The 12,757-nt window shown below is 32.6% G+C and overlaps 1 protein-coding gene across 6 annotated transcripts; it reads right to left on the bottom strand.

Moving 5' to 3' along the window:
• Nucleotides 1-2,746: 2,746 nt before the first annotated feature.
• On the bottom strand, nt 2,747-8,510 carry LOC137810734 (uncharacterized). 6 transcript variants are annotated; one of them, XR_016518455.1, is made up of 8 exons: nt 8,052-8,367; nt 7,810-7,905; nt 7,461-7,682; nt 6,556-6,652; nt 4,358-4,643; nt 3,488-3,550; nt 3,139-3,404; nt 2,747-3,070 (listed from the first exon to the last, which is right to left on the bottom strand). XR_016518455.1 is itself a non-coding variant. In XM_068612143.2 (6 exons), exons 1-6 carry the CDS (start codon nt 8,331-8,333, stop codon nt 3,211-3,213), a joined length of 954 nt encoding a protein of 317 aa, XP_068468244.1. In that variant the 5' UTR covers nt 8,334-8,366; the 3' UTR covers nt 2,747-3,210. The 6 variants fall into 6 exon arrangements, 1 of the variants encoding a protein (XP_068468244.1); XR_016518458.1 differs by having other exon boundaries at nt 6,556-6,609; nt 8,052-8,366; XR_011080958.2 differs by lacking the exon at nt 4,358-4,643 and having other exon boundaries at nt 8,052-8,510.
• Nucleotides 8,511-12,757: the final 4,247 nt, after the last annotated feature.

The raw sequence follows: 12,757 nt of genomic DNA, 5'->3' as shown, positions 1-12,757 counted from the left end.
TGAAGAAGTCTACATGACTTTGCCTCAAGGTTTATGTATTGAGAAACCAAACTAAGTATGTTATCTTACCAAGTCATTATATGGCTTGAAACAAGTTCGCCGACAGTGGTATACAAAACTATCTTCCTTTCTGCATGATCTCAATTTTACTCAATCTTCTTCATATCATTCCCTTTTCACAAAAAAGGTCTAATACATCTTTTATTGCTTTTCTGATATATGTGGACGACATCATTATTTTCGGAGACAATCTTAATGACATGAATGTTGTTAAAAACCTTCTTGATGAGAAATTCAAGATAAAAAATCTTGGGACTTTAAGTTTCTTCCTTGGCTTAGAAGTAACACAAACAAGTAAGGGAATACATGTTTGTCAAAGAAAGTATACCCTGGACATCTTGGCTGACTAAGGAATGCTTGCTGCTAAACCTAGTTCTACCCTTATGATAAAGGATACGAAGCTCGTGTTTAAATGTACTTATGAGGCAAAAACTTATTGCATAATTATTGGGAGGTAATTGTACCTCACCAACACAAGAACTAAAATAAACTTTCCTATTCATTTTTTAAGTCAGTTTATGCAGTCCAAAGTTATCAACCCTATTTTGAGATACATAGAGAATTCTCTTGCTCAAGGTATTTTCTTATCTTGTGATTTTGACATTCAACTAAAGGCTTTCAGCAATTCAGGTTGGGCCTCTTATGCCATTACTCATTGTCTGAAGCCGAATATCGAGTTCCTGCTACCGCTGCATGAGAAATTCAATGGCTCACTTTTCTTTTACAAGATTTTCAAATCAATATTCAACAAAGTGCCAACATGTTATCCGACAATCAAGTTGCCCGACACATTGCTTCAAAATAGAAATGGTTATTCTTTCTCTGTTCTAGCATTTTTCATTTGTTCTTCTTTGGTGCGCGTTCAATGCCTTCCATCATCATTGAATGAGTGTCTTGGCCTTTTGTTGTCTTCAGCGCATCATGGAAACTCAATAATACGATAATGTAAATATACCACTACAAAAAATTGTGTATAAAGTGACGGTTTTAATAATGTGTCATTTTGAATTGCACAATTATCTTTCATAATGTGTCATTTTGAATTGCACAATTATCTTTCATAATGTGTCATTTTGAACTGTCACAACTATCCTTCAGAATAAAAAACCTGCGTTTTCCTTCCCTCCATACACCATTCCTCATTATTTCCAATTTTTTTTGAAAACTTGTTTTGACTCTTGGAAACTGAATACACTTTTCATAAACACTTTTCCCTCTTCCTCACAAAACCCTACCACTCTTCACTATCGTGTTCACCCTCGCGTCATTGTCCGCAAACCCTACCCTTTTTTGTTCTCGCGTTCACTCTCCACAAACCTTACCTCTCTTCACTCTCACGTTCAAGCGTTACACTGTCCGCCATCGTTGCCTCCTCTGACATCATTTGTTCAGGTTCAAAATCTACTGTTGGATTGTTCCTAATTTATCAAATATATTGTGGTTCATAATTTGTGAAATCTATTGTTTTTAACTATTTTTTGTTTGCCTTTCCAATTGTTCTATGATTTCATATCTTAATCTCAATTATTTATAATCTACCACATGTGATGCTGTTTGGAAAAAATTGATTCGGTGAAGTAATATTTCATTTGATCAAAGTGATTGTCCCTACTCGATTTGGTCAAATTTTGAACATGTGTGTTTTAATTTCCAACATAATAAATGAATGCTTATAATTTTATATATTATTTCATTTTATTAGTATTTTTTTATTTATTATGAAAATATATTATGTTTAGTTTAATTGTGCAAACCATATTATATTATAAAAAAATGGTGGCTAAATTTCATTTATTTATAATTAAAATTGCGTAAGTTGAAATCGACATATTATTTTTACAATTTTATTATAATACTAACAATTAAAAACGTCACATTATATCCTATATAATGGTGTTGAAATCCTTTTCACTTACGTATAAAACTCATCACTTTAAACAAAGGGTTAAAGTGACAAGTGTTGCAGCAGGTAACATAAAACCGCCACATTAAACTTTGTGATAGTCAATTCTATGACGATTCGGGAAATTGACACACACATATATTGTGGCATTTATAAATACCAACTTATACAACATTTTTTGTAGTGTACTCCAGTTTTATTAACTAATTTTGTGAATGATCTATTATTTTTCACCTTTTCCTCTCTATCTTCTCACTAATTAATATAATTTATTTTATTCCCAAAATTAAAATTTTATGATGATAACATTGAATTTAATTAAAAAGAATATACTAAAATGAAACTACAAAAAAAATAAAAAAATAAAAAGTAAATACTCTATAAAAGTTCAACTAAAAAAATGTGTCTCACCAAAAAAAAAAAAAATGTAGGCACTTAATTATAGAGTTGAAGACATTTTAATAGCAGAAAAATTCAGGTGGTTAAAAATTTATAGAGAAACTTATTTTCATTGAAATGAGAGAGAAGAAAACATGCCTTTTTGAATACTTCATTGCAGCCAGAGAATATATGTTATTGGGAAAGATTTCTTTTAACACCCCCAAAAAGTAAAACACATACTTGATAAACCATTTTAATAATATAATAATATTTTAAATTAAAATAAATTAAATATGATTAAAATATTAGTTTATTAGGGTGTGAAGTGTATGTTTTGTAATATGTGTGGTGTTAAGATATCAGTAAGTGAAGCTAAACCTTATATATATATACACACACACATTAAAAAACAGAGATAGAATATGCTTGGTTTTTTATAAGCATTTCCAACAATAGTAAGTGTAGAAAATATCACATTGACAAGTAAGATACCGAGTGTATAAGTAAAGGACAACTTTAGGAATAGTTTTTGTAATTAAGTTAGACACAAATTGGAATTTTAAGAAGTTACCTAAATGTAAGCTTCGAGAATATAAATAGGGCCCTTAACATGATGGTCAAAGCATGCATAACCAGTCCAACTCAACCCTTTTGGCAATACAGATGATCAATGCATGTTGAACTTCACACTGATTTGGTGAGGAGACACACGTATGCAGATAGACTCTACACAGCAAAGCTTCACAGTTAGTCACAAGATTTTTGTGTTGAAACCTGCAACTTTAGTGAAGTACCTGAATATGGCTAATATCTTTTCCAAGCTATGAAGATGGTAGGTTAAGAGGATCAACACATGCTTACTGATACTACTTGTAAGCTACTCCATATGCATGGGGGTTTATAAATGTAGCACTAGACAAGAATGCCAAGTTAAGCTCAACACCTGAAAATCCGGCTCTGGATATATTGTTTCCGGTTTCCCTAGAAAGGTGACAGCCATCTGCAAGTGTCTGTTGCAGAGGATCAAGAACTCTCTGCATAAAATTGAGAAAAGTTCCATCTGCATGTTCATGAAAACACAAAAGTTACCAAAATTAAGATATTTACTAAGTTTACTGAATTATTTAAAAGTTCTGTTTACACCTTTCGCAGCCACATGTTCTACAAACATATAAAGTCCACCAGGTCGCAGCACCCTCCTCACTTCTGCATGCAAAGTGCCAATGATTTGGATGATAAACTTGACTTTTAAAAGTGCTACACGATTAACGAATATACGTACTTTTACACATCCATGCACACATATCAGATGTCATGTGTCTAATGAGAGTGAGAATGAGAGGAATTAATCTTAACTGTTTAGTCAAAATTATTGAAGTTAAAACTAAAATGAACCAGGATTTACTACCCCACACTCTCATCTCTCACTTAATATGTGAGTATGTAAAAGTAACATCATAAAAAAGAGTAGTACATATGGAATCTCTCTGTATGCCCTTTAAAGACTTTAAAACACCGAATGCAGCATGATAGACAGGATTAATGTGAAAATTTATATATCACAAAATTGTTGAGTTGACAAGATCAATGTTCCAATCCCATTGGTGTACATTGTACAGTCTATTTTTTCCATTTTGTAATCTACGTATTATGACTGTTTTATCACGTAATTAAAGTTTTCATGATATATATAATTGTTATTTGCTACATATACAACCATCCATGGTTCTTTACCTAATAGCTTAAGCTTTTGGGTATGATATTATTCTACAATAAAGTTGTACCGCCCGGTACCGAGAATCTCATAACAGTTATTATCCACTTATGACGTGACATATCGCGTATACTGAAAGTAATTGATCCACCTTCCTTTAGAACTTGGCTTGAATATACTATAACCACATCGGTTACTTATAATCATATCAGTTACTTGAAATATAATCCTAATGAGTATTCTAACTTCACTTAGTACTTTCATTTACACACTATTTATATATTTATATTCTTACTCACTTGAGCGGTGGAGACTACAAGTGAACTTCCACTCGACTTTCATCACTTAAGCTCGACAATCCTTCAAGGTGTGGTTGGTCAATCTAATCAATTCGGATCCACCACATCGAACAACTCTTACTCATTTTTTATAAGAACATTTGACGTCCACCGTGAAGCCCTAGTAAAAATTTCCCAGGAATATCTTTTCGCATGGTATTCACTAGAAGCCAAACAAAAAGTAGTACATCTCATTGCAATGGATTCTTCAATCCTTGAAACCCTGAAAGCCCACATAGAATCATCACTGCAAAAGAATGAAACCACAGTTTAAAATGCTATCACTAGAATACGCCATCAACTAGATAGAGACATAGAGTCACTACGGGCTCAACATCATGACGAGATTCAAACCCTTCGGGAACAACATCACAAGGAGATTCAAGCTATTGGTCAAGAAATACAGAGCGACAAAACTGTTCAAAGGTCCAAGCAGGGCCGCCACCACAACCTGAACACGAAGGCAAATCTCATCCAGACCTCCATGAAGCTCAGAATGACAAGCAACAAGGTGAATCAAACATATACCAAGTCATAGCTAGTGCCCAAAGACAACAAACAACCAAAACACGGTCACTCCGGGTACTTGATCACAAACACATGTTACTCAACCCTGCCATCAACAAATTCCTTACATCACTTCCACCTCCTTAGGGAAATACAGGAATACGAGCTTTATCCTCATTTCATCCCTTCACCAAGAACATAATACAAACTCAGTTACCTAATTCTTAGAGATGGCCAAGTTTTGACAAGTATGAGGCACTTCTGACCTAGTTGTGCATGTGAAGGCTTATTTTATTCAAGTTAGTCTTATCTCTGATGACCAACAGATACATTGTAGATTATTCCCTACCACTTTAAAGGGATCAGCTTTGGAGTGGTATTACTCCTTACCAACACACTCCATTGATTCATTTGACACATTTTGTACAAGATTTACAACTCGGTTTTCCGATTGCAAACCCATTGTCACCGATTCGGCCTCACTCTAACACATCATGCTCTAACAAAGCCGCTATATGCAGCTTGATTTACAATTTTACGAAGCAAACTCAGTGTGAAGAATTTTTCTCCTGAAAAATCTTCGCCTTGAGTTTGAGGGGGCATGTGAGTAAGAATTGTTGAACGATGCAAACACTATAAATACTTGTAACATTCATTTCATTGATTGTTGAACAATTAATAAAATTTCTCTCGTTCAGTTTCTCTAAGAATCACCCATCACCTAATAGTTTTTGAAATAGTAGGTTCATGACACTATTAATATATCAATTATAATAAATCGAACATAATATTCATAGCTTACTAGTTGGCAATCCATCATGAAATTTACATTTATTTCATAATATGAATTAATATACATTTAGCTAGAAAGTGATGGACAGTCATTTTGTTTCTATCTGCATTGCATTAGAAGCACTATAATATAACTAGTTGACCAATGTCAATATCTTTTGTCAGTCAGCATAATTGTACATTTCTGGAATTGATTATAGACTAATGGATGATGAATGAGTATCTTCAAATATGAAGGAATGTAGAGATTACGATTCTAATCAACCTTTACATTCAAAAACTGCCATGATTAGTAATTCCACTTTTTTTCTGTTTCTTTACCAAGTTGAACGAGATATCATGTAATGCTATAAAACAAATTACTCTGTCCAATTTCTTTTTCTTTTTTTGTAAAACTCATTAGACATCACCATGAAACATCATCTAGGTTGACACCCCAAGTTTCAACTATCATATGTCATCACATGAAAGATAACATAAAACAGAAAAAAAATATATATATATACAAACAAACATCAGGGGACTAGGCCAAAACCTATGCTGAAAAACAAGAAACTCCCAAAAATTATACAAAGTGAAACATGGGGAGTTGAAATCTGTTATGAAAGAAGTCTAAAGAAATGCAGGGAAGCAAACTACTATACCAAACAAACTCCATCCTATTAAGTAAACCTAAAGAGACAAGTTTATTATCACAATGTTCTATACAATTTCTAACATAACATTCAATTATCAAAAAGTAAATTGTTTCAATATGGAAACAAACAAAAGTGCAGCTAAAGAAATATTATAATTGCACCAAATCTCAAGGGAAGCAAAAATATATGAACAAACACTGAAGACTCTCAAAGTTTCATTACCTTTCAGTGTCATATCAACATCTTTAACAGAACACAATACCAGTGTTCCAACAACTGCATCAACAGAAGCATCAGTTAATGGTATGACCTCCCCGACCTAAACAGAACAAACTTTAAAACTTGAAGATCAATTCACACAACCAGAGACAGACAACACTAAACTAAATAAAACAACAATATAGTGAAAGGTGATAAAGTGCATGTTCTACTGATTATTATACTAGGCCTATGATGCACATGTACAATATTCATATATAATAACAACAATGCGACCATTATGAGATTCAATACCATACAGAATATATTTAAATATGTAAAAGAATTCAGAAAACATTATAATTACAATTCTTCAAATGCAAATTAAGAACATACTTTTCCAAAGTACTAAAAACAAATAAAAATTATAAATCATTGCTATCATAAATTACTGCCTAATACCTACAAACAGAAATAGTATTATTATCAAGCCCTTCTTGAGCACCATCCATAAATGGATAAATTTCATTTCTAGTTCATCTAGAGATAAGGCTTCTATGTTTCTATCTTGTACATGCTTATACAATTGTATTAGATTTTCATAACTTGTTTTACAGGCTTAGATACTTCACATATCTGCAGCTTGAAGTGTCGGACATGTATCTGTGGTCCGACACACAAAGCAAATGCAAGTATCTACTAGGCTATTGAAATTACATTATTCTTACACAGAATAATGATATTACATCATCATCCACATTTAGCTTAAACCAGATATGCCCTAATCACCACAAGCATTGAAAGCATCTCTAAGAACTTTTCTTTGTACAGTATATTACTAATTAAAGGTTTTGATTTGTACAAGCATGGCATGGTTTCCATTCCCATTTAAAAGGGAGGCTTCAAACTACTGAGAATATCATACATACAGCTTGTATAAACTCAAAATTTGAAGGAGGCAGTCCAACTGACGAAGCCGAAGATCGAGCATATTTTTCCATCTTTGGGTTTGGATCAATGCCAACGACCTCTACATCAGAACCAATAGCATAATAACTGAGGTTGGGACCAGTTCCAATGCCAATCTCCAAGATTCTTAGACCCTTCTTCCCCTTCAAGTTACTGAAGATTTGAGACTTGTATCTTGCAACCTTACAAGCAATCGCCTCAAACTTAAACTCAATGCAATAAGAACAAAAAAACATAGCACCGCCCAAAACAAAATTATATAAATAAATTCCAAACAAACCCCATAAAAATGAAGAATGAACAAAAAACCTCAGCTTCATAAGACTCGGTAGCTGAATTCATAACCCCAGCATAGAACTCCTCGTACCAATCAGGTCTTGGTGGGTGAAACTTTTTAAGTACAGCCTACAAACACAAAACAAAGTAAAATAAAAAGTGATTTTTTTTCCAAATCACGTCAACAAAAACATAATATTTTTGCTAGAATTTGAACCCAACTTGTAAGCCTTTCTCTTTTCTATTATCTGGGTAGGTGGCGAAAGACCAAATACCGTGTAATCAGAGCATGGGCCGGTGGCAACGGATGGTTGAATTGGAAACAAGGCAGTTCCCAATGTTGAAGCTTCAATGAAGTGTCTTCTTCCACAGAAGCATGGTTTGTTGGTGGGTTCAGGCGAGTCATGGGAGAGAAAATCGGTGCAAAGTTTGCTTGGCGCGGCCAGGTTGATCCGTTTCTGAAGCGTACGACGCTTATTGGTGGCTTCATTGATGAAGCAAATGGAAGGTTCAAGTGAGTTGGAACGAAAGGATATAGCAGCACAATGAAAACTCATTTTCTTACTTCAATGCTAAAACACTGAAATTTAATTCATACATAATATAGAAAAAAAGTATCTCGACAATACTGTTATTAAATACATCTATTTAATAACTGCTTTTTTTATAAAATATTACGTAATAATAAAATTATATATAGATAGCTAAATAGATAAATAGAAAGATAGATACTTGTAAGATGAATGTAAAAAGAATACTAATATTAACTAATACAGGAACAAGGATGTAAGGTCGGAGAGCTGCAATGATAACTACTGATACTTAAATTATTGTTTTAGAGGGGTTGTTTTTATTATTTGGAGTCTCAAACAAACTTTGTTCATTGTCAAATCACTTAAACATAATAGATGTCTATAGTTCAAGAATATGAATAAATACTAATATTATAAAAAAATTATTAAATAGAAATTAATTTTAGAGATAAAAAATAATTAGTTGTTATATTGACTAAATTAATATTTTAGAGACTAAAAAAAATATCGGTATCTATATTAGTTTCTATTATTCATAAATACTTTCTAAATTGGTATGTAATTAGCTACTAAGGTTTTAACTACTAATTATCTAATGATTTTTTAATAGTATAAGAGTCCTAACATTTTGATTAGCGAGAGTGAGAACGAAGAGGAAAAAAGCTTATGGAAGAAGAGAGACATTATTATTCATTATAAAAAAAGCACACTCTAAAGTGAACACGAAGATGAGATCCCTTTGATTAAAAAGGAACATAAGCAAAAGATAAAATATGGTCATGATAAGTGTCTAATTTCAGTAATATTTCATATTAAAATATAGGCACTTATGAGAATTTATTGCTAATTTACATATAAAATAATCTCTAATTTATAAATTTATACCTTTTTACATCTTTTATGATCTTTATTTGAATAAGAGCATTTTATTCCCATATTTGTTGTTTATTGTAGGTTTCTAAGAAATATTGGAGATTTGAATTAAAGAGAAATGATTTGAACTAAAAGGAGAAAGTCGGAAGGTCTCAGAATGGAGAAAAGTGTCGAAAAAGTCAATTTCACAACAAGAGATTTTCACTCAAGCGAGAATACTCTAGGACAGTTTTCGAAAATCAACACCTTTCTCTCTCAAGCGAGAATTCCTCGCTTAAGCGAAAATGCGTTAGACAAATTGGGCATGCTGGGTTTTACAAAAGATTTATTAAAGATTTCTCCAAGATTTCAAAGCCTCTATGCAACCTTCTCAATAAGGATACTCCTTTTAAATTTGATGATAATTGTTTAGCTGCTTTTAATATCTTGAAAGGAAAACTAATTTCTGCACCAATCATAATTGTTCCTGATTGGAAACTTAATTTTGAGATAATGTGTGATGCTAGTGATTATGCAATATGAGCAATTTTGACAAAGGAAATAATTCAAGTAATACACTATGCGAGTAAAGTTTTGAATGAAACTCAAAGTAATTACACCACACAAAAAAAATTACTAGTTATAGTGTATGCAATTGAGAAATTTTAATCTTATTTGATAAGTTCTAAAGTTATTGTTTTCACTGATCATGCTGCAATAAAATATTTATTGAATAAAGTAGATTCTACGCCAAGACTTATACGATGGATACTTTTGTTGCAGGAATTTGATTTGGAGATCAAAGATAAGAAAGGATGTGAGAACAATGTAGCGGATCATTTATCAAGACTAGCAAATGAGGAGGTAACCACATTGGAGCCTGAAGTTTAGGCTGAATTTCCAGATGAGAAACTACTGGTAATCAAAGAGAGGCCATGGTTTGCAAACATGGCCAATTTTAAAGCCACTGGAACAATCCCAGAGAATTTGGACTGGCATCAAAGAAGAAATTTTTTTAACGATGCCAATCATTATGTGTGGGATGATCCTCATTTGTTTAAAATTGGTGCAGATAAGCTGAGAATATGTGTTTCTTCATAGGAAGCCAAGAAAATTATATGGCAATGCCACAATTCAACATATGGAAAACATTTTAATGAGGAAAAGACAGCTGCAAAAATTCTTCAATCAGCTTTTTTCTGACCTTCGTTGTTTAAAGATACACATGCATTAGTACAAAGATGTGACAGGTGCCAAAGGACAGGAAGCATTTCTAGAAGACATGAGATTCCATTACAAAATATTCAAGAAATTGAGGTTTTTGATTGTTGGGGCATTGATTTTATAGGGCCTTTGCCATCTTAATTTTCAAATGAATATATACTAATGGCAGTTGAGTATGTTTCTAGATGGGTGGAAGCAATTCTAGCACAACATGCAGATTCCAAGATAATCATTAAATTTCTTAAAAGGAATATTTTTTACAAATTTGGCACTCTAAGAGTATTGATAAGTGACGGTGGGTCTCATTTTTGTAATACCCAGTTGAAGTGTTAGAGCATTATGGGGTTAGTCATAAAGTAGCATCAACCTACCACCCACAAAAGAATGGACAAGCATAAGTTTCTAACAGAGAAATCGAGAAAATATTAGAGAAACAGTGGTCGCATCAAGGAAAGATTGGGCAATCAAACTTGATGAAGCTCTGTGGGCGTATAGAACTGCATTTAAAACTCCTACTGGCCTTTTCCCGTTTTAGCTGATTTACAAGAAAACTTTTCATCTTCTAGTGGAATTGGAATACAAAGCATATTGGGCATTAAAGACACTAAATTTAAATGCTAAAGCAGTTGGGGAAAAGAGTAAACTGCAAATCTATGAACTTGAAGAGATGAGATTAAACGCATATAGTTCCTCAAAGCTTTATAAAGAACACACAAAGAAATATCATGACAATAAGATTGTGGAAAGAAATTTTTACCTTGGGCAGTCTGTGCTTTTATTCAATCTAGATTGAAACTTTTTCCTGGAAAGTTAAAATCTAAATGGTGAGGTCCTTATGTTGTGAAAGAGGTAAAGCCTTATGGAGCAATAGAGTTAGAAGAACCAAAATCACATAAAAGCTGGGTTGTAAATGGTCAAAGGGTAAAGCCTTACTTGGGTAATGAACAGGAAAACCTCACTACGGTAATCCTTTTAGATGACCCTTAAAGACACAGGCGTCAAGCTAGATGACGTTAAACGAGCGCTTACTGGGAGGCAACCTAGTCCAAATTTTAGTTTTATGTTGTTTTGTTATTTTTGTTTTGATTTTACCTTTCAAAAATCATGTTTTCTTGTAGGGATTTTCGCCCAGGTGAGTCAACTCTCGCTTGAGCAAGGTTGACGTCGAAAAATAGAGTTTTCATGTAGAGAATCTCTTTCAAGCGAGACAAATGGCTCTCAAGCGAGTTCTACGACGAAAAATTTGAGTTTTCTGCAAGGATTCTCACTCAAACGAGTTTGGCGTCAGAATTCTCTCTCAAGCTAGAATTTTTTTCTAAAAAAAAAAATCTGAAAGGCACCCCGATTCCTATATGTCTCCTAATTATTTTGCAGGTTATATATTTTGGCCTGGGGACCAGGTTTTACTGTTCAGATGGGGGGCAGATCTAGCAAATAAAGAAAGACTATAGATAAAGATTTTAACAAAGAGTTGGATGACTTCTAAGGAAGAGAAGATTGAACAAAAATATGATTTTCTCTTTCTAATTCTCTTTCTCTTTTTAGTAATTTGAACTTTGTTTTATTTTTCTGTTTTCATTTTTTATTTTTCAGTTATTTTGTTTGTTTGCTTATTATATAGTTTGAATAAATTTGTTGTTTTGTTAGTTTTATGTCTTGAATTAAATTTCTTGAATAAATTTCAGTTTTAATTTGTTTGTTTTCTAGTTTATTTTTCTCAAATAAAAAAGAAATAGAATATTAAATTTGAATTGTGGAATTTTTGTTTTGTTTAAATATTAAATAGTGAGATGAATTAGACACAGGTTAGAAAAGAAAAAATGATCGAATCCCTATTCAAATGTAGTTGAAATGGTGACACATGAAAAATTAACAAGATGATTGATTAGGACAGAGAATGACAAGACAAAAAGGAATAAGGTCAATCAAACCAAGTGAGTGTGTGAACCTTAAACAATTTGGAGAGTTTTGCTGATGAATTGACAGTTGTGGTTGCTTTATTTTTATTTTTGTTACATCATAAATGAGCATGGAGATGATTGAGGCATTTGTTGTGTTAATTAGGAACCCAAGGCCAAATAGTCAACCTTTATCTTATTAGAATTCCATTTTTTTATATATCCCTTTGGGCCAAGAATTTTTTTTGTTAATATTGCACCTTAACCTTTAATGATATATTTTCCTACCCTTTGGCATGTTTAAGGAAGGAGAACGTAGATGGAATACATATAGAAAATGGAATGGTTGGTTCTAATTGTGAAAGTTCAAAAAGTTGAAAATAGGAAAAAAAGAAATGAAGAGAAACAAAAGAAGGAAAAGAAATAGAAAAGAAAGAAAAAATTTCATCATGAAAATCGTAAAGATAATGAGGA

The sequence above is a fragment of the Phaseolus vulgaris genome, chromosome 2, assembly GCF_051622355.1.
Source record: "Phaseolus vulgaris cultivar YP4 chromosome 2, ASM5162235v1, whole genome shotgun sequence".
NCBI classification, from domain to species: domain Eukaryota; kingdom Viridiplantae; phylum Streptophyta; class Magnoliopsida; order Fabales; family Fabaceae; genus Phaseolus; species Phaseolus vulgaris.
The sequence above is the reverse complement of the archived record's forward strand: the minus strand, read 5'-3'. Positions and strand labels throughout refer to the sequence as shown.

Excerpts from the sequence above, each read along its gene's own strand:
- LOC137810734 (XM_068612143.2), bottom strand. The coding sequence starts at position 8,333 with ATGAGTTTTCATTGTGCTGCTATATCCTTTCGTTCCAACTCACTTGAA. Across the intron at positions 7,683-7,809 it reads CCGAGTCTTATGAAGCTGAG|GTTGCAAGATACAAGTCTCA; the intron begins GTTTTTTGTTCA and ends ATTGCTTGTAAG. Across the intron at positions 3,551-6,555 it reads TGTTGATATGACACTGAAAG|AAGTGAGGAGGGTGCTGCGA; the intron begins GTAATGAAACTT and ends CTTTGCATGCAG.